The sequence below is a fragment of the Rhinopithecus bieti genome, unplaced genomic scaffold (genome assembly GCF_001698545.2).
Source record: "Rhinopithecus bieti isolate Rb0 unplaced genomic scaffold, ASM169854v2 scaffold_14233, whole genome shotgun sequence".
Taxonomy (NCBI): Eukaryota; Metazoa; Chordata; class Mammalia; order Primates; family Cercopithecidae; genus Rhinopithecus; species Rhinopithecus bieti.
This window is the reverse complement of record NW_016807715.1, coordinates 95,996-122,387: the sequence shown is the minus strand read 5'-3', so window position 1 is coordinate 122,387 and position 26,392 is coordinate 95,996. Positions and strand designations below refer to the sequence as shown.

Genomic DNA, 26,392 nt, shown 5'->3' with positions numbered 1-26,392 from the left:
TGAGACTTATCAACTATAATGAGAATAGCGTGGGAAAGACTAGCCCCCATGATTCAATTACCTTGCCCTGAGTGCCTCCTGCAACATGTGGGAATTCTGGCAGATACAATTCCAGTTGAGATTTGGATGGGGACGCAGCCAAACCATATCATTCTGCCCCTGGCCCCTGCCAAATTGTATGTCCTTACATTTCAATACCAATCATGCTTTCCCAACAGTCCCCCAGAGTCTTAACTCATTTCAGCATTAACCCAAAAGTCCACAGTCCAAAGTCTCATCTGAGACAAGGCAAGTCCCTTCTGCCTATGAGCATGTAAATTAAAATCAGAAGCAAGGTAGTTACTTCCCAGATACAATGGGGGTACGGGTATTGGGTAAATACAGCTGTTCCAAATGGGAGAAATTGGCCAAAACAAAGGGGTTACAGGGCCCATGCAAGTCGGAAATCCAGCAGGGCAGTCAAATTTTAAGGCTCCAAAATGATCTCCATGGACTGCAGGTCTTGCATCGAGGTCATGCTGATGCAAGAGGTGGGTTTCCATGGTCTTGGGTAGCTCTGCCCCTGTGGTTTTGCAGGGTACAGCCTCCTTCCCGGCTGCTTTCACGGGCTGGTGTTTAGTGTCTGTGGCTTTTCTGGGCACATGACCCAAACTGTTAGTGGATCTGCCATTCTGGGATCTGGAAGATGGTGGCCCTCTTCTCACAGCTCTACTAGGCAGTGCTCCAGCAGGGACTCTGACCCCACTAGGGTGCACCAATGGGGGCTCTGACCCCACATTTCCCTTCCACAATGCCCTAGCAGAGGTTCTTCATGAGGACCCTGCCCTGCAGCAAACTTTGCCTGGGCATCTAGGCGTTTCCATACACCTTCTGAAATCTAGGCAGAGATTTCCAAACCTCAGTTCTTGACATCTGTTTCCCTGCAGGCTCAACACCATGTGGAAGCTGCCAAGGTTTGGGGCTTCCACCCTCTGAAGCCACAGCCCGAGCTGTACATTGGCCCCTTTCAGCCACAGCTGGAGCAGAGAGGCTGGGACACAGGGCACCAAGTCCCTAGGCTGCACACAGCATGGGGACCATAGGCCCGGCCCATGAAACAACTTTTTCCTCCTGGGCCTCCTCACCTGTGATGGGAGGGGCTGCTGTGAAGGTCTCTGACATGGCCTGGAGACGTTTTCTCCATGGTCATGGGGATTAATATCTTGATATCTTATGGACTCTTAACAGTAGTAGATGAAATTAGCAAGAAAAGTATGGGGTTAGAGAGAAAAGGACTTGTTCTAGGAAAATGATTTGTAGGCTCCTTGCTACTTATGCACATTAGGCTCCTTGCTACTTATGCAAATTGCTGCAACTGGCTTGAATTTCTCCATAGGAAATGGGTTTTTCTTTTCTATCCCATAGTCAGGCTGCAAAATTTTTTCCAAACTTTTATGCTCTGCTTCCCTTATAAAACTGAATGCTTTTAACAGAACCCAAGTCACCTCTTGAATGCTTTGCTGCTTAGAAAATTTTTCCACCAGATACCCTAAATCGTCTTTCTCAAGTTCAAAGTTCCACAAACCTCTAGGACAGGGGCAAAATGCCACCAATCTCTTTACTAAAACATAACAAGAGTTACCTTACTCCAGTTCCCAACAAGTTCCTCATCTCCATCTGAGACCACCACAGCCTGGACCGTATTGTCTGTATTGCTATCAGCATTTTGGGCAAAGCCATTCAACAAGTCTCTAGGAGGTTCCAAACTTTCCCACATTTTCCTGTCTTCTGAGCCTTCCAAACTGTTGCAACCTCTGCCTGTTCCCCAGTTCCAAATTTGCTTCCACATTTTTGGGTATCTTTTCAGTAATGCCCTGCTCTGCTGGTACCAATTTACTGTATTAGTCTGTTTTCATGCTGCTGATAAAGACATAACTAAGCCTGGGAAGAAAAAGTGGTTTGATTGGACTTACAGTTCCACATGGCTGGAGAGGCCTCAGAATCATGGTGGGAAGTGAAAGGCACTTCTTACATGGTGGCAGCAAAAGAAAATGAGGAAGAAGCAAAAGTGGGAACCCCTGATAAACCCATCAGATTTCATGAGACTTATTAACTATAGCAAAAATAGCGTGGGAAAGACCAGCCCCCATGATTCAATTACCTTGCCCTGGGTCCCTCCCACAACACATGGGAATTCTGAGAGATACAATTCAAGTTGAGATTTGGATAAGGACCCAGCCAAACCATATCATCTCCTAATAACAAAGACTTTACATGATCACAGGACATTTATTAAAATCAGGAAATTATCATTGATATCTGTAGAACTTACATTTCATCAGTTGTCCCAATAATGTCAGGGACAACAAATTTGTCAAGCTCTACAAGTACTAAGGAAGGGCAGTGCCACATAAATAAAGCATACTGTTAGATTGAAATTAGAGCATTTGTAAAGAGGTTGCCTTCTGAGATAATTAATGGCCAGGAGTCTCTGTTAATATATTTGCCTGCCCTATGTTCTGCAATTTGACTTTGAATTTTAGGGAGAATAGGGAGTAGTAGAGAGCAAATTATTTTTATTTTTGCCATTTGATCCTTTCCAGTGCCTGACAGAACAGTAGCGCATGCCCAGAACATCCTTTGGAGGAATCCTAGCATTGTTTTCCTCACTTAGCTTTAATCCTTTCTTTCTTGTCTTTCTTTCATACTTACTAAGCATGTGCTGAGCACTGATTTAAAAATGATAGAACTATGTGTATGTACTGTGCCGAGACCAGCTTGGTCAGGGAGACCCTAACCCAGTGGCGCTAGAGGAATTAAAGACACACAGAAATATAGCGTGTGGAGTGGGAAATCAGGGGACTCACAGCTTTCAGAGCTGAGAGCCCCAAACAGAGATTTACCCACATATTTATTGACAGCAAGCCAGTGATAAGCATTGTTTCTATAGATTATAGATTAACTAAAAGTATTCCTTACTGGAAACAAAGGGATGGGCCGAAATAAAGGGATGGGCTCTGGCTAGTTATCTGCAGCAGGAACATGTCCTTAAGGCACAGATCGCTCATGCTATTGTTTGTGGTTCAGGAATGCCTTTAAGTGGTTTTTCCTCAGTGGGTGGGCTAAGTGTTCCTTGCCCTCATTCTGGTAAACCCACAACCTTCAGTAAACCCACAACCTTCAGCGTGGGGCGTCATGGCCATCACGAACATGTCACAGTGCTGCAGAGATTTTGTTTATGGCCAGTTTTGGGGCCAGTTTATGACCAGATTTGGGGACCTATCCCCAGCAGTGCTGATCGTGCTGTTTTATTCTTAGGGAATAGGTTGTTTGGGCAGCAACCACTTAAAAACATTTCTGAGTAAACTTCTATTATATTTTATAGGGATGTAAAAGTGGCCCTTTATAGACTTTTTTGTTTGTTTGTTTGCACCCTCCTTGGTATTTCTTTTTATTTTTTAGAGATTGGGTCTTGTTTTATTGCCCAGGCTGGAGTGCAGTGACTCCAGCACTGCAGCCTTGAATTCCTGGACTCGAGCATCCCTTCTGCTTCAGCCTCCCAGGTAGCTGGGACTATAAGCACATGCCATCGCACCAGGCTTTCCTTGATATTTCTTAAACATGCATTAAACATTTCTTAAGGAATGCCTCAATGCAAATGTGAAGAAGCTATATCATTCTTCAAGGCCTTTGTGCTTATTGTTCCCTTTACCTTACTTACTCTTTCCCCAGATAGCTGCATGGTTTGTTCCCCCAACTCCTTCAGCTCACTGGTCAAGTAGAACTTTCCCTGACCAAATGATAACTACCTTTCCCTCCCCCTTTCTCACCTGTACTCCCTATCCATTTTCTCCATAAAATTCACCACATTGATACACTATTACTTTCACATGTTTGCCTATTGTATACTGTTTTCCATAGGAGTATAAGTTCCATGATGGCTGGATATTATCTGTTTAGTTTACTACTGTATCCCTAGAGCCTTTAACAGTGTGTTGATGTAGTAGACACTCAGTAAATCTTTGTGAGGTGAATGCATGTGCTGCTATTCTGAGTCTGAATGTGACAGATTTTTTTTTCCCCTAAAAAAATAGCAATTCCGAGGGAATTATTTAAATATTACAACTTAAGTGCTGTCTTTCTGAGTAGGGGAGCTTTAAAATAATTTATTTTAGCACTTTTCTTTCAAAGGTTTTATTTTCTATTATGTTATTGGTTTGGTTGGTTCTACACAATTTTCTTACCAAATATATTGAAAAAAAAAAAAAGATTGCCATGAGTTAAATATCAATTATTTTGTTTTTTAATAAAATAAAAATTTTATTATTATTTAATGTCAGTCTTGTTTCAGACAGATTTTGGAAGAATTACATCCAGTTTTATGGGTAATGTTTGTACTTGCTGGGGTATTTGAGAGGTTTTTTTTTTTAAAGATAGAAAATAAAGATAGAAAATGTTCTTTTGTTTTTTTTTTGAGACAGAATTTCAATCATGTCACCCAGGCTGGAGTGCAGTATTGTGATCTTGGCTCACTGCAACCTTTGCCTCCTGGGTTCAAGCAATTCTTCTGCCTCAGCCTCCCAAGTAGCTGGAACTACAGACGCCTGCCACACGCCCAGCTAAATTTTGTATTTTTAGTAGAGACGGGGTTTCACTGTGTTGGCCCGGCTGGTCTTGAGCTCCTGACCTCAGGTGATCCGCCTGCCTCGGCCTCCCAAAGTGCTGGGATTACAGGCGTGAGCCACTGCGCCCGGTCAAGATAGGAAATGTTCTGTGAACTTATTTTTTTGAGTGATCACAATCACTTGCCTTCTATTAATGCTTCCTTTTAGAAAATGATTGATTAAATAGTATGTGGAAACTTTCTTCTAATCAGCAATGTGGTAACTCTTTTGAGGTTTATGAAGGTTGTGCAGGAACTCTAGTTGTAAAATGTTATACCTACATGTCATCTTTTAGCATTGCCAAGGCTTCTTTACAGGAAAACGTGAACGTGACATAGATAACCACAGGTGACTAGGTCATAGCAAAATATGTTAGTAGCTTTAAGATTACTTAAAAAGGAATATTTTAAAGAACATTTGTTTCCTTAATAAAATATTATATAATGAAATATGTTAAATATTAACAAACTCCCATTCTATTGAGTGTATTTGCTAGGAGAAACCTTTTGGAAATGTAAAATAACTTTTGTCCGAATACTATTTATGAAACTTCTATTTAAACTTTTGGGTTGAAATGTGAAATCTTTTAAATATGATAGCACCTGAGTCAGTGGCTTCTTAGCTGGCATTTCTGTGTATTTGCTCAGACTCCATATCCTAAATTAACTAGTGTTTTGTTGTTGTCTTTTTTTTTGTTTGAGACTGAGTCTCACTCTGTCGCACAGGCTGGAGTGCAGTGGTGCAGTCTTGGCTCACTGCAAGCTCTGCCTCCCGGGTTCACACCATTCTCTTGCCTCAGCCTCCTGAGTAGCTGGGACTATAGGCACCTGCCACCAAGCCTGGCTAATTTTTTAGTATTTTTAGTAGAGACAGGATTTCACTGTGTTAGCCAAGATGGTCTCGATCTCCTGACCTCGTGATCCGCCCGTCTTGGCTTCCCAAAGTGCTGGTATTACAGGTGTGAGCCACCACGCCTGGCCAACCAGTGTTTTTTTTCACTTCAACCTGGTAGTTATAGTACTGGGTGCCATTCTTTCTTTTTTGGTAAAATAAGGAAAAAGCAATAAAAGGAAGAAATATATGATATTTAATTTCTAAGTTTAAATAAACACATACGCTTTAAAAAAACAGCTTTATTATATAATTACATACTGTAAAATTCTCTTATTTTAAGTGTATATAATTCAGTGATTTTTAGTATGTTAACAGAGTTTCACAACCCTCACCACAGTAGAATTTTAGAATGCTGTCATCACTTAAAAAGATCCCTCCTGCCTGTTTGCAGTTACTCCTAATCTCCCTCCATCCGCTGCTCCAGGTTCTTTTGCAAGTTTGCTGTTAAGTTGTTTATAAGTGGAAAACGGTTTTTTTTTTTTTTTTTGAGATGGAGTCTCACCTGTCGCCCAGGCTGGAGTGCGGTGGCTTGGTCTTAGCTCACTGCAAGCTCTGCCTCCCAGGTTCACAACATTCTCCTGCCTCAGCCTGCCAAGTAGCTGGGACTTCAGGCGCCCGCCACCATGCCCGGCTAATTTTTTATATTTTTAGTAGAGACTGGGTTTCACTGTGTTAGCCAGAATGGTCTCGATCTCCTGACCTCATGATCTGCCCACCTCGGCCTCCCAAAGTGCTGGGATTACAGGCATGAGGGATAACATGTTTTTATGATTTGTTTCCTGGTTTTCCTGGTAGTTCACAAACATACCCAGCCCATAGTATAGCTGACCATGAGCAGTGAAGGGCTAGTCACTGCTCTTGGGTAAAGAACAAAGGGCCTTGTGGTATGGAAAGAGAAGGGTTTGTTCCTTGTTTCCTGCCTGATCCTGGATAATATTTTCACATACATAGTTTCTCTTTGAGATCCTTATGCTAGTTTGGTGTGTGTCTCTTTCCCTGGGCATCCACTACTATGATGCTGCCTTAAGAATTAACGTTTACATCTCAGTTGATTTTGCCCTCCTCTTCTCTTCCTCCTTGGGCAAAATTCTCTACCCTTTGCAGTTACCCTCTCCAACAAATAAAACCAAACCAAATCCAATTCTTACTTCTTTTAATCTTGGGTATTATGAAGAAAGAAATAAAACAAACTTATAATAATTTTAGAAGGATTGATACTTCTGGAGAGATGAAGAAATAATTTGCATCTTTAAACCTCTGTATCATTAGCCTCAATGGAAGTGACTTGGCATTTCAAAAAGCTGACAAAGTAGAGTAAAATCAGCCAGCCAGTATAAAGGAATTTCGTTTGGAATGGTGGAATTACCGTAGTAGGAGACACAGTATTCACAGTTGCATTTGGAGATTTACCTCTGTCATGGTTTCAGCTGGCTTTCTCCATTTTTTCTTTATGTTTTGGGCCTAAGTTTCTCAATCTTTAAAATGGGGTGGTAATATTACCCACCTTGCATATTTGTTAAGATTAAACCAGACAGTGTATTTGAAAATATGACGAATAATGTCTTATTTATTTAGTAAGATGATAGTTTCCTCTAAAAATACTCCCTTAGCAGTTTTGGCAGCAGTAACCCAGATGGCTCAAGGTCTTAGCTATCTTTTGTAAGCTAGAGATTGCTTAAATTTTTGTACCAGACCTTGTGCTGGGTACAGAACATACAGAGATCAATAAAATGAAGTCCCTATTCTCAAAGAGATCACTGTTTTTCAGAAAAGACAGATGAAACAATTAACTGTAAATCATTGTGATAAATGTTATTTTAAAAGTGCTCTTGAGGCATTGGAGAAGGCTTTATAGAATAAGAAAAGGAAATTACTGTTAGTTAGCATTAAATTCTTTGTTCCTCATCATATTTGCTTTATAAAATATATTTAAGAAAGCTTTTCTGTTTGCTAGTTCATCATGGTTATCAGAAACTGAAGAGAAATTTCTTCTCAGAAGAGCACATAGTTTTATCTTATTTCTCAAATCATATGAAAGCTACAAGGCAAGTGTATTGAGATCTCAATAAAATTCCTGTTCATTTTTTAGACATGTAATGTCTTTTACATTATTTATACTTAATAATGATTTATCAGTCAACCTAATATTTCCACTCTCTGCAGGGTTTCCATAGCTTAAAACTGTCGTTTTTATCTGAAAGTTAGTAGTCATGTAGTACTATACAAATTTTAGAGGTGCGTGTATGTATATATATGTGTGTGTATATGTATGTCAAAATTTAAATTTAAATTAGCATTTAAATAAAAACTTAGCAGTCACCAGGTACTACAATGCTATATTTTTTGGCTATTACAGTATAGCTGAAACTCTTCAAGATGGGAGGGCACTGTTCATTTTACCAAGAATGTACCTTGTTCTACCTTGTTCTAATACCCTGTCCGGACTTTACCTGCTGTAACTTGAGGATTTTTTTTTTTTTTTTTTTTTTTTTAAGACATGTTCTCCCTCTGTTGCCCAGGCTGGAGTGCAGTGGCAGGATCTCGGCTCACTGCAACCTCTGCCTTCCAGGGTTCAAGCGATTCTCACACCTCAGCCTCCTGAGTAGCTGGGACTGCAGGCATGTACTACCACCCCCAGCTAATTTTTGTGTTTTTAGTAGAGATGGAGTTTTGCCTTGTTGGCCAGGCTGGTCTTGAATTCCTGGCCTCAAGTTATCTGCCCACCTCGGCCTCCTAAAGTGCTGGGATTATAGGCGTGAACCACTGTGCCCAGCCCACATAATAATCACATCAAATGCCACTGTCTCTACAAAGCCTGCATTAATATTGTTCGCCGACATTCATTTTTACCTCTTCTATGTTCCTCTGTCATTTGTACTTATTACTATAACCATTATATGATTATTAGAGTTCAAGCTCCTTGAAGACAGGATTTGTGTTTTGTCATCTTTGTTTAATACTTTGGTCAAAACAGACACATAATGGATAACTGGTGATTTAAATTGGATCTAGAAAACTCACATTTGATGAAAAACGCTTTTATTATTCTTTAACCCCTCTTAGAATTTGGGCTCTAAAATCAGGGATTGTTAAATCTCTTGTGTGTTCTGTTTGCTGCTACCAACATTCAAATGTAATTCACACTGACTGTGTGCAGTGGCTCATACCTATAATCCCAGCAGTTTGAGAGGCTGAGGCAGGTGGATTGCTTGAACCCGGAAGTTGGAGACCAGCCTGGACACCATGGTGAAACTCTGTCTCTACAAAAAATACAAAAATTAGCTGGGCGTGGTGTTATGTGCCTGTAGTTCTAGCTACTTGTGAGGCTGAGGTGGGAGGATCACTTGAGCCTGGGAGGCAGAGATTTCAGTGAGCCAAGATCTTCACCACTGCACTCTAGCCTGGGCAATAGAGTGAGACCCTGTCTCAAAGAAAAAAAAAGTGGCTTAAACAGGATAGAAGTTTATTTCTCCTTCACATTGGTCTGGACAGGAACTGTCTAGTATTGGTAGAGTATTTCTGTCATCTTCACCATGGGGCTTTTGTAACTGGATCCAAGGTAGCAGGTTCATTCCTTATTGTTTCCCAGCAAATGGAAAAGAGGAAGAGGCCAGGAGAACACAGGCCCAGTGTGGTTAATTGCAAAATATATCATTTCTGTTTACATTCTACAGGAGAGGCTGAGAAATGTAGTCTTCCCATCAGGACAGCCACATTTCTAGCTAAAATTCAGAAGCCTTTATTACTTAAAGGAAGAATGAGAAAACTGATATTAAAGATAGTGATTTTTGCCGTAGTTTTCAGATTTATTTCCATTTTTAAAAATAGTAAATCAATTGTTCCAGAAATCAAAACATTTGAGTATTTGACTGAGTCATCAGACCTAGCAGATTTTTAAAATTATACAGTTGATTCCCTTACTATAGGTGATACAGAAGGTTATATAAGAGTCTTCCCTGTAAGAACGTTACCATGTACTTTAGGAGACAGAACTAATTACAAATGAAAGAAGAGTAGATGCATATTGTGGCACATTCTGTGTAACATGCTGTTATGAGTGTAGACATTTACAGGAGATAAATATTTCCTATAATCGAATATAGAGGAAAACAGGAAACTGTTAAAGGTTTAGCGTTGGAAACTGAAATGGTGCAAGAGTGTAAACTGGTAATGGAATTCAGATTGGGTGAATTATCTTTCTCCCTCTTACTCTGATAATGAATTCAGAGTGGATGGGCTTCTTCCCTTTTGCTCTGCCTAATCTCTGAGGTTACCTATTATTTTTCAGCCTCAGTTACCGCATCCAGATGTTCTTTCTTAGCCCAATTACTCTTCTTTGGAACATTCGATACTATTGACATCTCCCCGCCCCCCCCTTCCCCATTTTTGAAAACAGCTTTTCTTTGTAATGACCTCATTCTCTACTTTTACTGCCTTTCATTTTCTCCCTAAGATTTAGTACTCTGCTTTTTTGCTTTTTGTTCTTGGTACTGCAGCTCTCATCTTAAAAGAAGGTGTGTGTGTGTGTGTGTGTGTGTGTGTGTGTGTGTGCATCCAGTTTGAACTTTAGTCCTGTATTGTAAATCACCTGCCAGATATTTTCATCTTGATCTATCACTATCATTTAAAGCATTCATTGGATCTCCTGCAGTTTTCTGACTCCACAAATACCCTCATGCTTTTATATCCTAGGTGCAGAACTTGCATTTTGGCCTCTACCTTCTCATTTGCTATTAGGTTTTCTATGAGTAAGCCCTGTCAGTTCTTCCTGGTGATTTCATATTTGTTCGTTTCCATTCTTACTGCTGCCACATTTATCAGTCCCTTAATTACATTAGTTATATAAAAGCAAATCAGGAAGTGTGTTGAATGCTTGAGTTAAAGATTGTGGAGAATGCTCTAGAACCTTGCTATTCAAAAATGTCAACTGTAGATGGCAGCATGGGCATCACTGGGAACTCGTTAGGATGCAGAACCTTAGGAGCTACTCTGGGGGCCACAGAATTAAAGTTTTCATTTTCATAATATTTCCAGTTGATGTGCATGCACATTAGGGTTTGAGAGACACTGATCTAGAATTCACTGTGCATTTCTCCTTCCCTTCTCTCTCCCTTCTCCCTGCCATCCCTCTTTTTTTCTGACTAGAGTATAGTGGTACCATCATAGCTCAAAGGGACTTTGAACTCCTGGGCTCAAGCGATCCTTCTGCCTCAGCCTCCCAAGTAGTTAGACCTGTAGGCACTCACCACTACGTGTGGTGTGTAGTTTTTAATTTTTGTTAGAGACCACTGTGATTTCACTATGTTACCTGGGCTGGTCTCAAACTCCTGGCCTCAGGTTATCCTCCCACCTTGGTTTCCCAAAGTGCAAGGATTACAGGTGTGAGCCACTGTTTCCAGCCCACTGTGTATCTGTTTAACCTTTCTTAGTTTGAGATTTACTTGCTAAAAATAATTAAACCCTCCAGCTATTACTCTGTAACTATTTACCTTAATGTGTAAGCTTCAAAACAGATTGTTATGCTGTAAATTGTTGTGTTAGAAATGATGAGACAGAGTGGAAAGTAATTGGGGGAGGTAGCTCTGTCTAGAGTAGTCATAGATGTCCCAGATGTATGTTTGCCAGTTTATGGATGTCATTTCTCAAATGTAAAAGCAGAATATTTGGGGATAAGTTGCGTGTGCATAATCTTCCTGCTGTGTAATTAAAGAATTTGGGGAGGCATTATTTTTAGTTTTAGTATATTGTAATTATTAGCTTTAATGTTGTTTTGTAGAGCAGTGTCACCTTTAGATAAATGGCATGTACCTAAAACAGAAGGCTACATTTAGAAAAGCTTTATTTTATTTTATTTTTTTTTTGACACGGAGTCTCGCTCTGTCACCCAGGCTGGAGTACAGTGGCGAGATCTTGACTCACTGCAATCTCTGCCTCCGGGGTTCAAATGATTCTCCTGCCTCAGCCTCCCGAGTAGCTGGGATTACAGGCACCTGCCACCATGCCTGGCTACTTTTGTATTTTAGTAGAGACCGGGTTTCTCCATGTTGGCCAGGCTGGTCTCGAACTCCTGACCTCAAATGATTCACCTGCCTTGGCCTCCCAAAGTGCTGGGATTACAGGCGTGAACCACTGTGTCCAGCTGCTTGATTTTTATTGATATCTCTTACCATATACATACATTTTTCATAATCTAATTTATAGAAGTCTGTTAGGAATATGATTCTGAATATTTGGCATATTTTCCAGATATTACTTTTATTTTTCCATTTTTACTTTATTAATTTTACAAGCAATATGTGAAAATAATCTTAAGAAATTTTAAAAAATATTGTGAAAGAATATATTCAAAGGTATTAAGAATTGTACAGCTAAGACTTGTATTCTTGTATTCATATGTGAGTTTCTCAGCAGTGTTTTCACAACTTTTGACCATGAACTGAAGAACTAACATTTTGTAGCACACCTCAGTTCATATATGCCTGTTATATGTTACTGAAACAAAAGTTTGTATTCTTGCCATACAGCTTAGCAATTCAGTGTTACTGTTTCCAGACCCACAGTGAACTTTTCCCTGGTCACATCCGCTTTCCTCACCACCAAGTTACCTGAGTCAGTTTCATGAAATTTGTGGATACATTTAATTAATATGCAGTATGCCGTTATTTTGCACATTTTTCAACTTATGTAAATGTTTTCACACTATGTACATTTATCTGTAACCTTTTTTAATGTCAGTGTTATATTTGAGATTTAGCCATGGTGATACAGGGCTTTTTGAATTTGTTGTTGTTTCCTCTTCTTGCCAACACTTAGTACTAGTAGTTAAAAATTTTTTTTTCCGGCCAGGGGCGGTGCCTCAAGCCTGTAATCCCAGCACTTTGGGAGGCCGAGACGGGCGGATCACGAGGTCAGGAGATCAAGACCGTTCTGGCTAACACAGTGAAACTCCGTCTCTACTAAAAAATACAAAAAACTAGCTGGGCGAAGTGGCGGGCGCCTGTAGTCCCAGCTACTCGGGAGGCTGAGGCAGGAGAATGGCATAAACCCGGGAGGCGGAGCTTGCAGTGAGCTGAGATCCGGCCACTGCACTCCAGCCTAGGCGACAGAGGAAGACTCCGTCTCAAAATAAAATAAAAAAAAAAATAAAATTTTTTGTCCAGTATGTTGGGTGCAAAATGGAAGTAACTGTAGAGTTAAAAAGCACTTTCACTAATTACCAGTGAGACTGTGCATATTTTCATGCTTATTGGCCATAGATTTCTTCTGTGAATTGTTCATTCATATCTTTTTGCTTATTTTCTATTGGGCTGATTGTCTTTTCTTATTAATTTCTACATTTAATTTTGAAATGTCTTTGATTTTATTTGTTGTTAATCTTGTGAGCATATCTTTTGCATTTAATGAAGAAATTATTTTTACAATAGGGTATTACTATTCTTGATTCAACTATGCTAAGTGAAGAAGCTGTTTTTATAAATTAGTTTTAAAATCTTAGAATGGAGGGGAAGTTTCTAGGAAAGCAAAATGAGTAAAATCAGTAAGGTTCTTGAAGATTGCCAAGACACATGTAGCAGACTGCTGCCAGTACCATTTGGAAATTTGAGCATGTGACTTCTGTAAGCTTCCATTATAATTATATAAAACCAAAAATGCTTCTAATATGCTGTTATGTTTATTTTAGTTTTTAATATTTGCTTTTTTTGTGTGTGTGTGTGGTTTCTTCTTCTAAATTAGGTCCTCGATGGGCTTCCTGGAATATTGGTGTGTTTATTTGCATCAGATGTGCTGGAATTCATAGAAATCTTGGGGTTCATATATCCAGGGTCAAATCAGTCAACCTAGACCAATGGACAGCAGAACAGATACAGGTAAACATTACATTACCAAGAAATTATTTAAAATATTTAAGATAATTTCAAAAGATTTAACCCTTCTTACATCAAAGGATTAACACTGAAAAGTAATTTTGTATGTTGAAATGGCATATGCCACATATAAAATTGGAATATTTGAATTTTCAGTTCACAAATGTTTATTTCGTTTTGCGTCTATAGTAAAGTCAGTTTTAATCTATACTTTCTAAAATGTTGATTTTAAAGTGTTTTTAAAATATCATTTCTGTTGTTGATAAAATTTGCCAGTATCATTCCATAGTTTTATTTTTTTATCAGTAGAAGGAGCCTGGGTAAAGATAAAGTAAAAAACCACCTCTAGCCTAAAAACAGACTGGAATAATTTCCTTTCTGTTTTGAGATGTTCTTAGTTTTCAGACAAGGCCCAGGAGTTGTAAGACAACGCAGTGAACAAATGTTCTTATGACCAACCTAAACTTACTTATGAGTGGTTTACCTCTGCTAGAGGTAGATTTGTAGTTTTAAAAGTTTGCCGTTTCCCAATGTGACAGTCTTAAATTCTCAGAATCTTACTTTTTATCTTTAAGGTTGGCCACTATTGTAAAAATGATTACTTCTACTGGTCTTATTATGTAATTCACAGTGAAGTTACACCACTTATTTGTGCCCTTTTGAAATTACTTTTAAGTCACTATGAAGTGCTAAATATATAAATATATGTGGTTGAGACTCAGTGACACACCTCAGAATCTTAATAGTTTACACGAATGGAGTGAAATAAGGGTGGAAAAACAGAATGGAGATCTTCAGGCTATAAAGACAAGCATAATTTAGTTGGTTCCATCTTAAATTAGTTTTTGAGCTTTTCGCTGGCTAGAGCATAAAAGGAAATGCAGTCTTTTATGTACTTTCAAGATCCTTGAGGAGAAAACATACTAGTTATATCAAAGAAGCAGACCTTTTTAAACACTTCCTGTAAGGCAATGTTCTTAATATCTCTGTATCCTGGTAACAGATGTCATGATGTTGTAAGTCTTTTTTTGTTTGTTTGAAACAGGGTCTTGCTGTGTTGCCCAGGCTGGTCTCAAACTCTTGGGCTCAAGCAATTCTCCCATGTCAGCCTTCCAAGTACCTGTGACTACAGGCATGCACCACCATGTCCGGCTGATGTTTTAACTTCTTTTCAAGAAACTGTGAGGTGTAGCTTGGCAGTTTAACTTGGTGTTTGTAATGGGTTATGGAAGTACAAAGCATTCATGACCGAAGTATCTTGTGTTTTTAATGGCTTATTTCAAACTAAGGATGAAAATGAGATCCTTCAACAGTTCAGTTATTCAGAAATATTTTTCTCAATTAGGTTGTTGAGAGGAAATGAATAGCAGATTATTTGAGATGGACAGCTGTATAGCTTAGAGTAGAATTTTCTAATCAGAGGGCTGCAGTTCACTGGTTTTGTTTGGGATAGGTTACAATTACATGGCAAAAATATTGGATTTTTTTTTTTTTTTACAATGTAAGAATTTTAAAAGTTATTAAAAACTACATAATATTTGAAATTGTATTTGAACATCATTTGATTCCATTTGTCAACTTCTTGACAGGAATTGCTCCGTCTGGCCCCCCTGCTCTCGCCATCTTTTTTTTTTTCTTTTTGAGACGGAATCTCACTCATGCTGTTGCTCGGGCTGGAGTGCAGTGGTGGTGTGATATCTGCTCACTGCAGCCTTTGTCTCTTGGATTCAAGCGATTCTTCTGCCTCAGCCTCCCAAGTAGCTGGGATTACAAGTGCGTGCCACCATGTGTTGCTAATTTTTGTATTTTTATTAGAGATGGGGTTTTGCCATGTTGGCCAGACTGGCTCGAACTCCTGACCTCAAGTGATCTGCCCGCCTTGGCCCCCCAAAGTGCTGGGACTACTGGCGTGAGTCACTGGACCTGGCCTCCTATGTTTCTTTTTAAAAAATTGAGGTAGGAAATCCTGGGTTGGGGTAGCCATGGCAGCTTGTGTCCTATCTGCTTGTGTCTGCCACCTCCCCTTGGCCATCACATTGATGCCCCGGGTCCCATGCTGGCCACAGCCCACTGCTCAGCATTGCCTGTGCTCTGTGGGGACTCTGATGAGGCTGGGGCTTTGCAGCTTACTCTGCAGCGGGCTTGGTGCTTACGCAGGTGCTGGGTAGAGGTTACACAGTTGTGCTGCCAGTATAGTGACGTGTTCCCTTTGACGTTAGAGGGAATCAAGGACTGTCTTCTTTGTATCTTGAAACTCTATGGCAAGATTGACCCAGAGAATCCCTCCATGAATTCTTATTTTATGGAAGACCTGTGCTTTGACAGTTTAGACCAAGTAGAGAGTAAGCATGGTCATGGGAAATAAATTTGGGTTTGAAATTCCTGATACAGATGTGGAAAAGTTAATATGTCCACAAGAAGTTGTAGATTATATTGCAGATGAGAGAGATGTATATGAATAAAATATCAGACCCTTTTGCTTCACTGGGAGAAGACTCAGATGATACTGGTGAGTGTCCGGAAGTGAGAATGCATTTTGGCATTATTGCTGACTTTGACAGAGTAATTCTGTTGGACCTGGATTTAAATTGTGTAATTGTTTTACTCTGAAAATAAACCTATAAAACCATAAAAAGAAAAAAATTGAGGTATAATTACAGAGAGAACAGTTTACAGATCTCATTTAGTTTTATGAGTCTTGGCAAATGTCTGTATGATGTCACCAATACCCCAACGAAGATAGAGCATTTCTGTCACACTAGAAAGGTCCTTCATGCCAATTTCCAGTCAAGTCCCCCGGGAGCATCCACTACACTAATTTCTATCCCATTGGGTTAGTTTTGCTATACATTAAAATGTCTGTCTTTTTGGAGGCTGTTATATTAACTTTGATGTTTAATTCAGATGAGCAAAAGTGATGATCACAATGTGATACAGTATTCCATATTCATATGATATTTTATTATAATTTATTTGATATAAAAAGTGCTTGATGCTGGGAGCAGTGGCTCACTCCTGTAATCCCAGAACTTTGGGTAGCCAAAGTGGGCAGATCACTTGAGGCCAAGAATTTGAGAACAGCCTGGCCAACATTGTGAAGCTTGTCTCTACTAAAAATATGAAAATTAGCTGGGTGTGGTGACACACACTTGTAGTCCCAGCTACTCGGGAAGGTGATGTGAGAGAATCGCTTGAACCTGGCAGGTGGAGCTTGCAGTAAGCCAAGATCCTGACACTGCACTCTGTGCCCTGAGTGATAAAGTGAGACTAAGTCTAAAAAAAGAAGTGCTTGGGAGGTATTTATTTATGGAACTAAGAGAAATACTTTTACTGTACATAGTTACATAGTCATACCCTTGTGTTTCTAATTTTCAAAGATGATAGTTTTGGCTAGCTCTATTTTCTAAAAAATACCTTTTATTAGTAAATGTGGAAACAGGATTTAATCTTTGAGCCCAGTCAAGCTGTTAAATAAAAATGTTCTTTGTGTTTATGTGTGTGTGTAATTCTGTAAAATGTAACTACTAAGTTTTCCTCAAGGTTACTTATAAACTGATGTCATATGTACCATATTTTATCTGTTATTTATGTATGCGTTATGTATTTCAGTTTTAGAGCACAACAATATGTACAGCTGTTAGAATTGCTGTATGGTTATTTTAAAAGAAAATAATTGTCTCCCAAAACTTACTTTGATTTTTAATAACATAGAAATAAAGTTACTCACCTTAAAAAAGTCTTAAAAGTTCTTTTAATGTGGTTCATGGTCAGATTAAATGTGTTTGGTCTTGGGTTTATTGTGAGGTACTTTTCAAATTTTTAGAAAGGACCAAGTTTTTCATACTTTCATAAATACTATAGCTTCCCCCCTGCCCCACCCAAGATATTATACTTTTGGGTGGAGTAAAGAATGGAATACCAGAATTAACGCTTGTTGTATAGCAATATCAACCAAATCCCTGTATACGCCATATGGAAACAGGAAACAAGGATTTATGAAATTGTTTCAATATGGGAATTTTGGCTATAGTGATAGTTATTAATGTTTAGCATTTGTAAGTATTAAGAGTAGTAGATGTCTTTATTTTACTTTCAGTCTGACAAACTAAAATTGAAATAATGAGCCGTTTGGAAAGAAAGTTAATGTCATTGTTCCAGTTAATCTTAAAAACTTGTATATTCTATGGTTCTTACTCCTTTCTCCCTTTTGCTTCTGTATTCTTAATTCTTTCCTTGCTTCTGCTGCTTTCTAGTTTCATTTCTCTGACATGTCCAAGGCTTTACCTTATTCCTGATTTCTCATCAGTATCACATCTCCATTTATTTTACACAGTGCATTCAGAGTAATTTTCCTAAAATGTTGCTTTGGTTATTTTACTTCTGTCCTAAGAAATTTGCATTGATTCTTCTATGAGACTCATAAAAGTTTTTATTTTCATTAAACTGGTCTTCATGTTCCTCTGCCTTCTGGCTTCATCATTTGTCTTTGACCTTACTTCAGACGCTTTACAACTACCAGACAGCTGTTTCTGCTGAAACAATCTGGTAGTGTGTTCTTTTGTTTTGTTTTGGTTCTGCTGTTGTCCGTGTTGGAAACACGGACTGTATTTTTTGTTTGTTTGCTTTTGTGATGGAGTTTTGCTCTGTCACCCAGGCTGGAGTGCAGTGTTGTGATCTCACCTCACTACAACCTCCATCTCCTGGTTTCAAGCGATTCTCCTGTCTCAGCCTCCCAAGTAGCTGGGACTGCAGGCATGAGCCACCATGCCTGGCTAAATTTTTTTTTGTATTTTTAGTAGAGACAGGGTTTTGTCATGTTGGCCAGGCTGGTCTTAGGCTCCTGACCTCAGGTAATCCACCCACCTTGGCCTCCCAAAGTGCTGGAATTACTGGCATGGACCACTGTGCTCAGCTGGAAATGTATTTTGCATATCCCTTTTGGCAAACCTTCCTATTCTTCCTATTCTTTAAAACCCAGCTTAAATCTCTGCTTTAATAAAAGCTTCTTCTGTATGTAGTATGTGCTCAATTATCTATGACAAGTACCGTATATTGTTACCTTTGCTTATGTCTAACTAAATTGTAAGTGTCCAGCAGTTTGAAAATTTATCATATGTGTCTTTGTAGTGGTTGTGGTGGCTTCCACTATGCTGGGAACACAGTATGCACTTGTTTTTTAATGGAGTGTTGAGATCAGTCTTTGGTTTGATTAAATAATTTTAATTTTTAATTAAATTTGAGATAATGCTTATTATCCTTAACAATGAATGGGGAATGGAGAAAAAAGAATCATGCACTCCCCTTCCCATTTAGCCTGTATTTTTATGTAGTCTTTTTTTGTTTCTTGATCTCTGTCTTTTTCACCTCATGTTCCTGTTTTGCTTTAAAATTCCAAAAATACAGCAGCCTTAGGGAGGGTAACTTAAGCTAGCATATGAAAATTCCAAGGTAATATATGCAGGTACTAGAAAGACAGTATTTTTCAATATTTAAAACTGTCCAGAAATGAAATTGATTGCCTTGGAAGGTAGGTTCGTTTACTGTTAACTGGAATGGTTTGTAAAGAGGCAGGACAACTACCTGGAAACATGTGGCTGGGATTTAAGCATTCAGTAGGCAGATGAGGAGTAGTTGAGATGACTCTGAAGTTTCTTCCATTGTCGAGAATGTTTGAGTTGTATACTCAGTCTTCTTTAGTTACCATAGCAGCTCCAAAAGCATTTTCATTTCTTGTCTTTGCATAAAAATTATATCATGGCTAGTGATGGTGATTCAGCTTTTACCAAAAGTAGAATTCAACCTCAGAATAAAAAATGTTTGGCATTCTTACATAAGTCAAAAGAATGTGAAAAGATTCTCAGGTTAAATCTGTGAGACAGATTTTTTTTTTCTGAATCTGGAAGAATTGTTTTTGAACACACGCTTTTGCTGTTTATATTTTCTATTAAAAAAAAAACAGTGGATACAGATTTCTATTATAACCTAGTTATTCCTAGAAAAACCTATGAGCTAACTGTGTAGTCTTTAACTTAACTTAGCACTACCTATGTGATAGTATTGACTTGCTTAATTTAAATTTTTGATCTTTCCTAGAAAAAATTTCTTATGGAAGGCAAAATGAGGGGTTTTCATCAGTCTTCATAAGTAAGCTTTGCTGTATTCTGTGGCCTCAACTTAAATTCTCAATCAGGCCAGATACAGAGTGAATAGGAAAAGAGTATTGGTAGATACCATAAATATTTTACTGTAGCTTAAAAAGCAACTAAAACGACAGGCACTACTTATGTTAGTGGTCATGTTATCCCAATATTCAGTGGTAAAACTGAGATGTTTAGGATTATAAGAGGAGATGAAAGTGGCTAAGTACATTAAAGAAGTTTTCTGCTCTTTCACTCTCTGACATAGTTATTTCAAGTAAAGTTGGAATAAATTTTATTATTTAGAAGCACATTAATTTTCAAATAAAATGACTTACAGTTCATTAAAGTACAATATTTGTGTGGTACCTCTGTTGTCTTTAAAAGTAAAATCTGGAACTGGAGAGAACCTAGTATATTGATAGGCAGTTGAAATTTAAATTTTACATAAGATGTGCAAGTTTGTTTTACTTAGAGCGGATTCCAAGAATGTATTGCTTTGATCCTTTCTCTTGGGTGCTGTCTTAGCTATTGGTGAGTAATTAGATTATCAGTTTATTGCAAAAAGTTTTCACGACACTATTTTTTAAGTCTGTGGATGAAGGTGAGATAAGCATAGTGTTTTCCATGTGAGTTCTGCAGAAGAGAAACATAAATAAAATATATAATTAAAATCAATTTTACCTGTTTTAATTTTTTTAAATGAGGCTAATCGAGATTTAAAATGATATAACTGACTCACATTATCTTTTGTTGCACAGCAGTTGTATAGATGTATCAGTTTTTATGCATACACTAGTAGCCACTGCAGATTTCCTTTGCTCAGTGTTTGATAAATCTTCTGTGCTTATGTGTTTAACTATATCTTTAAATATAAAGTGAGTTTCTTTTAGACCAAAAATACCTACATATGGTATGCTCCTTCAGTATGTAGTTTTATGCCTTTTTTTGTTTCAGTGAAGTTTTTTGAATTACAGTTTGTTTATTTTTGAACTACAGTTTATTTTTAATATTCTTTTGTTTTAGTTTTCTTCTTCAGCGACTCCTCTTTCCTGTATGTTGGATCTTTATTGCCTAACGGCAGTATTTATCATTTGCTTTTGGATCCTTTTTATTACTTTTTTTAATTACAATTTTTTTCCTTCTTTTGCCTTTCCATTTTTCTTAGACTATTATTTGTTGTCATGTTTCATTTTGTTTAATGTTTATTTCTGAAATGTTTTTTCTTTTATTTCTAATTTTTTCTTGATTCTGTCATTTTAATTCTGAATATTTCTTATTTTAAAATTTCAAATTTGGTTGTTCTGTTTGTCCATGTCTTTAATTTTATAAGTTTTTTTCATCACATACATGTCTTTTAGCTAGTTCTGAATTAGTAGGTTACAGTTTTAATCTGTTTTTTTGGGCAGATTTTTCTAGGTGTGGTTTCACTGTAGAGCTATTATTCTTACTTTTTTTAATATTAACTTTGTATGAGATTTTTACCTTGATTCTTTGTTGATCATTTTTATGCGATATTAATTTTCCTTTACTTTTAGGAGGAAGCCCTATTCAAGATAGCTTTTTTAACTTCACATACCTCCCTCTTCTGTTGTTTTCATGAAATGTTTAAAAACGAGGGCATGACTGGGTGTGGTGGCTCACGCCTATAATCCCAACACTTTGGGAGTCTGAGGCGGATGGGTCACCTGAGGTCAGGAGTTCGAACCAGCCTGGCCAATATGGCAAAACCCCGTCTCTATTATAAATAGAAAAATTAGCCGGGCATGGTAGCACAGCAGTCCCAGTTACTTGAAAGACTCCGTCTCAAAAAAAAAAAAAAAAAAAAAAAAAAAAAAAAAAAAAAGCAAAGCCATCTGTTCAGATGTTCCTGTTCTGTTCCCCTTTTGCACTTTCATCTGGACCATCTCCTTTTGTATTAGCTCTTGTTATACCTGTCCTGCTCAATTTTGAGTCAATTCCCTGGTTTTTTCTTTTTCTCAGTTTGGGGCCCTATCCTGGAAGAGAAACTTCGTGGTCAGTTATGAGAGTTTGTAGGGGCTAGACTGTCTCTCCCCATTCTAAGCTTATTGCGGCCCATTCACACTTAATTGTTATTGGACTGTGTGTTAGTGTGTTTTCACACTGCTAATAAAGACATACCTGAGACTGGGTAATTTATAAAGAAAAAGAGGTTTAATGGACTTACAGTTCCATGTGGCTGGGGAGGAATCACAATCATGGCGGAAGGTGAAAGGCACATCTTACGTTGTAGCAGATGAGAATGGGAGCTAAGTGAAAGGGGTTTCCCCTTATAAAACCATTGAATCTCATGAGGCTTACTACCAAGAGAACAGTTAAGGGGAAAACTGCCCCCATGATTCAGTTATTTCCCACTGGGTCTTTCCCACAACAGATGGGAATTATGGGAGCTACAATTCAAGATGAAATTTGCCTGGGGACACAGCCAAACCGTATCATTCCACCCTTGGCCACTCCCAAATCTCATGTCCTTACATTGCAAAACCAATCATGCCTTCCCAGCAGTCCCCCAAAGTCTTAACTCATTTCAGCATTAACTCAAAAGTTCATAGTCCAGTCTCATCCGAGACAAGATAAGTCCCTTCCACCTATGAGCCTGTAAACTCAAAAGCAAGGTAGTTACTTCCTAGATATAATGGGGGTGCAGGCATTGGGTAAATACAGCTGTTCCAAGTGGAGAAATTGGCCAAAATGAAGGAGCCACAGGCCTCATGCAAGTCGGAAATCCAGCAGGTCAGTCAAATCTTAAAGCTCGAAAATTATCTCCTTTGACTCTGTGTCTCACATGCAAGCCACACTGATGCAAGAGGTGGGTTCCTATGGCCTTGGGCAGCTCCACCCCTATAACTTTGCCCCTATGGCTTTGCACAGTATAGCCTCCCTCCTGGCTGATTTCATGGGCTGGTGTTGAGTGCCTGTGGCTTTTCTAGGTGCATGGTATAAGTTGCGGTGGATCTTCCATTCTGCGGTCTGGAGGATGGTGACCTTCTTCTCATAGATCACTAGGCAGTGCCCCAGTGGGGACTCTGTGTGGGGGCTTGCACAATGCATTTTCTTTTCATGCTGCCCTAGCAGAGGTTCTCCATGAGGACCCCACCCCTGCAACAAACTTCTGCTTGGACTTCTAGGCATTTCCATATATCCTCTGAAATCCAGGCAGAGGTTCCCAAAAGTTAAATCTTGACTTCTGTGCACCCGCAGGCTCAACACCACAGGGAAGCTGCCAGCCCTTGGGGCTTACACCCTCTGGAGCCATGGCCTGAGCTATACATTGGCCCCTTTTAGTTACAGCTGGAGCAGCTGGGATGTAGGACACCAAGTCCCTAGGCTGCACACAGCAGGGGGTCCTGGGCCTGGCCCACAAAACCATTTCTTCCTTCTAGGCCCCTAGGCCTGTGATGGGAGGAGCTGCCAGGAAAGTCTCTGACATGCCCTGAGGACATTTTCCCCATCGTCTTGGTCATTAATATTTGACTCCTTATTAAGCAAATTTCTACAACCAGGTTGAATTTCTCCTCAGAAAATGGTTTTTTTTTTTTTTTTTGAGACGGAGTCTCGCTCTATCTCCCAGGCTGGAGTGCAGTGGCCGGATCTCAGCTCACTGCAAGCTCCGCCTCCCGGGTTTACACCATTCTCCTGCCCCAGCCTCCTGAGTAGCCGGGACTACAGGCGCCCGCCACCTCGTCCGGCTAGTTTTTTTTGTATTTTTTAGTAGAGACGGGGTTTCACCATGTTAGCCAGGATGGTCTCGATCTGACCTCGTGGTCCGCCAGTCTTGGCCTCCCAAAGTGCTGGGATTACAGGCTTGAGCCACCGCGCCCGGCCGGGTTGTTCTTTTCTATCGCATCATCAGACTGCAAATTTTCCAAACTTTTAGGCTCTGTTTCCGCTTTAAAATGGAAAGGTTTTAACAGCACCCAAGTTGCCTCTTGAATGCTTTGCTGCTTAGACATTTCTTCTGCCAGATACCCTAAGTCATCTCCCTCAAGTTCAAAGATTTACAAATCTCTAGGGCAGGGGCAAAATGCGGCCAGTCTCTTTCCTAAAACATCGCAACAGTCACCTTTACTCCAGTTCCCAACAAGTTCCTCATCTCCATCTGAGACCACATCTGCCTGGATTTCATTGTCGATATCATTATCAGCATTTTGGTCAAAGCTATTCAGCAAGTCTCTAGGAAGCTCCAAATGTTCTCACATTTTCCTGTCTTCTTCTGAGCTCTCCAAACTGTTCCAGCTGCTGCCTGTTCCCCAGTTCCAAAGTCACTTCCACATTTTCGGGTATCTTTACAGCAGCGCCCCACTCCCAGTACCAATTTACTGTATTAGTCTGTTTTCACACTGCTGATAAAGACATACCCAAGACTGGAGTAATTTATAAAGAAAAAGAGGTTTAATGGACTCACAGTTTCACATGCCTGGGGAGGCCTCACAATCATGCAGAAGGCAAAAGGCACATCTCATGTGGTGGCAGACAGTAGAGAATGAGAGCCAAGTGAAAGAGGTTTCCCGTTATAAAATCATCAAATCTTGTGAGACATATTTATGACCTTGAGAACAGTAAGGGGGAAACTGTCCCCATGATTCAATTATCTCCCACTGGGTCTCTCCCACAACACGTGAGAATTATGGGAGCTACAATTCAAGATGAGATATGGGTAGTGACACAGCCAAACCATATCAGACTGGGGAAGAATCCTTTTCAACTTCTGTGCTTTTCTCAGATTGGTTCACTGTGATTTCCAGTTTATATATCTGTTGAATGTTTTGGTTTATTTTTTCTCAGATCCATTGGACTCCCCATTAGTTGTAGGCATGAGGCAGGTGTAGTGGTCATTGTAGTGGCTTGTTCCTACCTGATGGCATTTTGAGGTTTGTGGGGATAATCAGTCACTTAATTTTGTTGTAACTATCATCCATTGGTTTTTAGTTTTTCTGCCTAGGTCTTTCTGTTTTCTTTTTTCTGGGGAGATTCTGGGAACTCAGAAAGCTATCTCTGCTGTGACAAAATTTTTATGATAAGCAATATTTAATAGAATAAAATTTTAGTTAAAGGTAATCTGGAGAACTCTGTGTTAGAGCATTATTTAATCTCTTAGGGGTTTGACCCTTGCATAAATTTTCATAGTGTCTTACAGAACCAGGTACATAATAAGCTTTCAGTACACAATTCTTGGTACACATTTATTCAATAAAACCGTAGGCCAAAAAGCCTTTTTTCTTACTTTGTAGGAGGATTTCTTATTATAATTCGATCAGGCTAATAACAGTTCTCAAATAATAGGTCCTCAGGTACATGCTTAACTTTTTAAGTTAATTGAGATTCAGTTGATTCTGAACCCTTGCTAGAATCATTAAATGTATCTTCAAAGAAGAGCAGAGAATATAGGAGCAGCCTCTAGCATTGGGTTTTTGTATTGCCTACATGTGAAGATTGAGGTAAAGAGAGAAATGTGATACTGTCTGTAACAAAATTTAATCTGTGAAGTTTCATAAGAGATTTGCATTTTAAACAATCCATTTGGAAAAAAGTACACAAATTTTTAATTTGAATGTGCAAGATTGTGCCCTATATTTTCTTCTTCCTCTTGATTTGTTAACAATTTTTAAGGTTAAACTTTAAATAAGATCAGTAATATTAATAGTTTTTTTGAAAATGTCATATTTTAGAATTTTCTGTTACATGTAGGTGATTATCACTGTGTCAATAGAGTGAGCAAAATTGTTAAGATGTTACTTAGTGGAAGATTTTCATTTAACTCCTAATTCTTTTTTTTTTTTTTTGTTCAAGTTCTAGGGTACATGTGCACAACATGCAGGTTTGTTACACAGGTATACACATGCCATGTTGGTTTGCTGCACCCATGAACTTGTCATTTACCTTAGGTATTTCTCCTAATGCTAACCCTCCCCCAGCTCCCTACCCCCTGACATGCCCCGGTGTGTGATGTTCCCCACCCTGTGTCCAAGTGATCTCATTGTTCAGTTCCCACCTATGAGTGAGAACATGCGATGTTTGGTTTTCTGTCCTTACGATAGTTTGCTGAGAATGATGGTTTCTGGCTTCATCCATGTCCGTACAAGGGACATGAACTCATCCTTTCTTATGGCTACATAGTATTCCATGATGTGTATGTGCCACATTTTCTTAATCCAGTCTGTCATTGATGGACATTTGGGTTGATTCTAAGTCTTTGTTATTATGAATAGTGCCACAGTAAACATACATGTGCATGTGTCTTTATAGTAGCATGATTTATAATCCTTTGGGTATATACCCAGTAATGGGATTGCTGGGTCAAATGGTATTTCTAGTTCTAGATCCTTGGGGAATCGCCACACTGTCTTCCACAATGGTTGAACTAATTTACACTCCCACCAACAGTGTGAAAGTGTTCCTATTTTTCCACATCCTCTCCAGCATCTGTTGTTTCCTGTCTTTTTAATGATCCCCATTCTAACTGGTATGAGATGGTATCTCACTGTGGTTTTGATTTGCATTTCTCTGATGGCCAGTGATGATGAGCATTTTTTCATGTGTCTGTTGGCTGCATAGATGTCTTCTTTTGAAAAGTGTCTGTTCATATCCTTTGCCCACTTTTTGATGGAGTTGTTTTTTTCTTGTAAATTTGTTTGAGTTCTTTGTAGATTTTGGCTATTAACCCTTTGTCAGATGGGTAGATTGTAAAAATTTTCTCCCATTCTGTAGGTTGCCTGTTCACTCTGATGGTAGTTTCTTTTGCTGTGCAGAATCTCTTTAGTTTAATTAGATCCCATTTGTTAATTTTGGCTTTTGTTGCCATTGCTTTTGGTGTTTTAGTCATGAAGTCCTT

At 38.9% G+C, this 26,392-nt stretch overlaps 1 protein-coding gene across 1 annotated transcript in view; it reads left to right on the top strand.

Annotated features, from left to right (window-relative positions):
- Positions 1-26,392, top strand: part of LOC108536648 (stromal membrane-associated protein 1-like) — a 118,273-nt gene that overhangs the window by 53,154 nt on the left and 38,727 nt on the right. Inside the window, exon 2 of the mRNA XM_017883642.1 lies at positions 13,272-13,405. Within this exon, the coding sequence (XP_017739131.1) occupies positions 13,272-13,405 (134 nt within the window). The remainder of the gene's footprint in view (positions 1-13,271; positions 13,406-26,392) is intronic.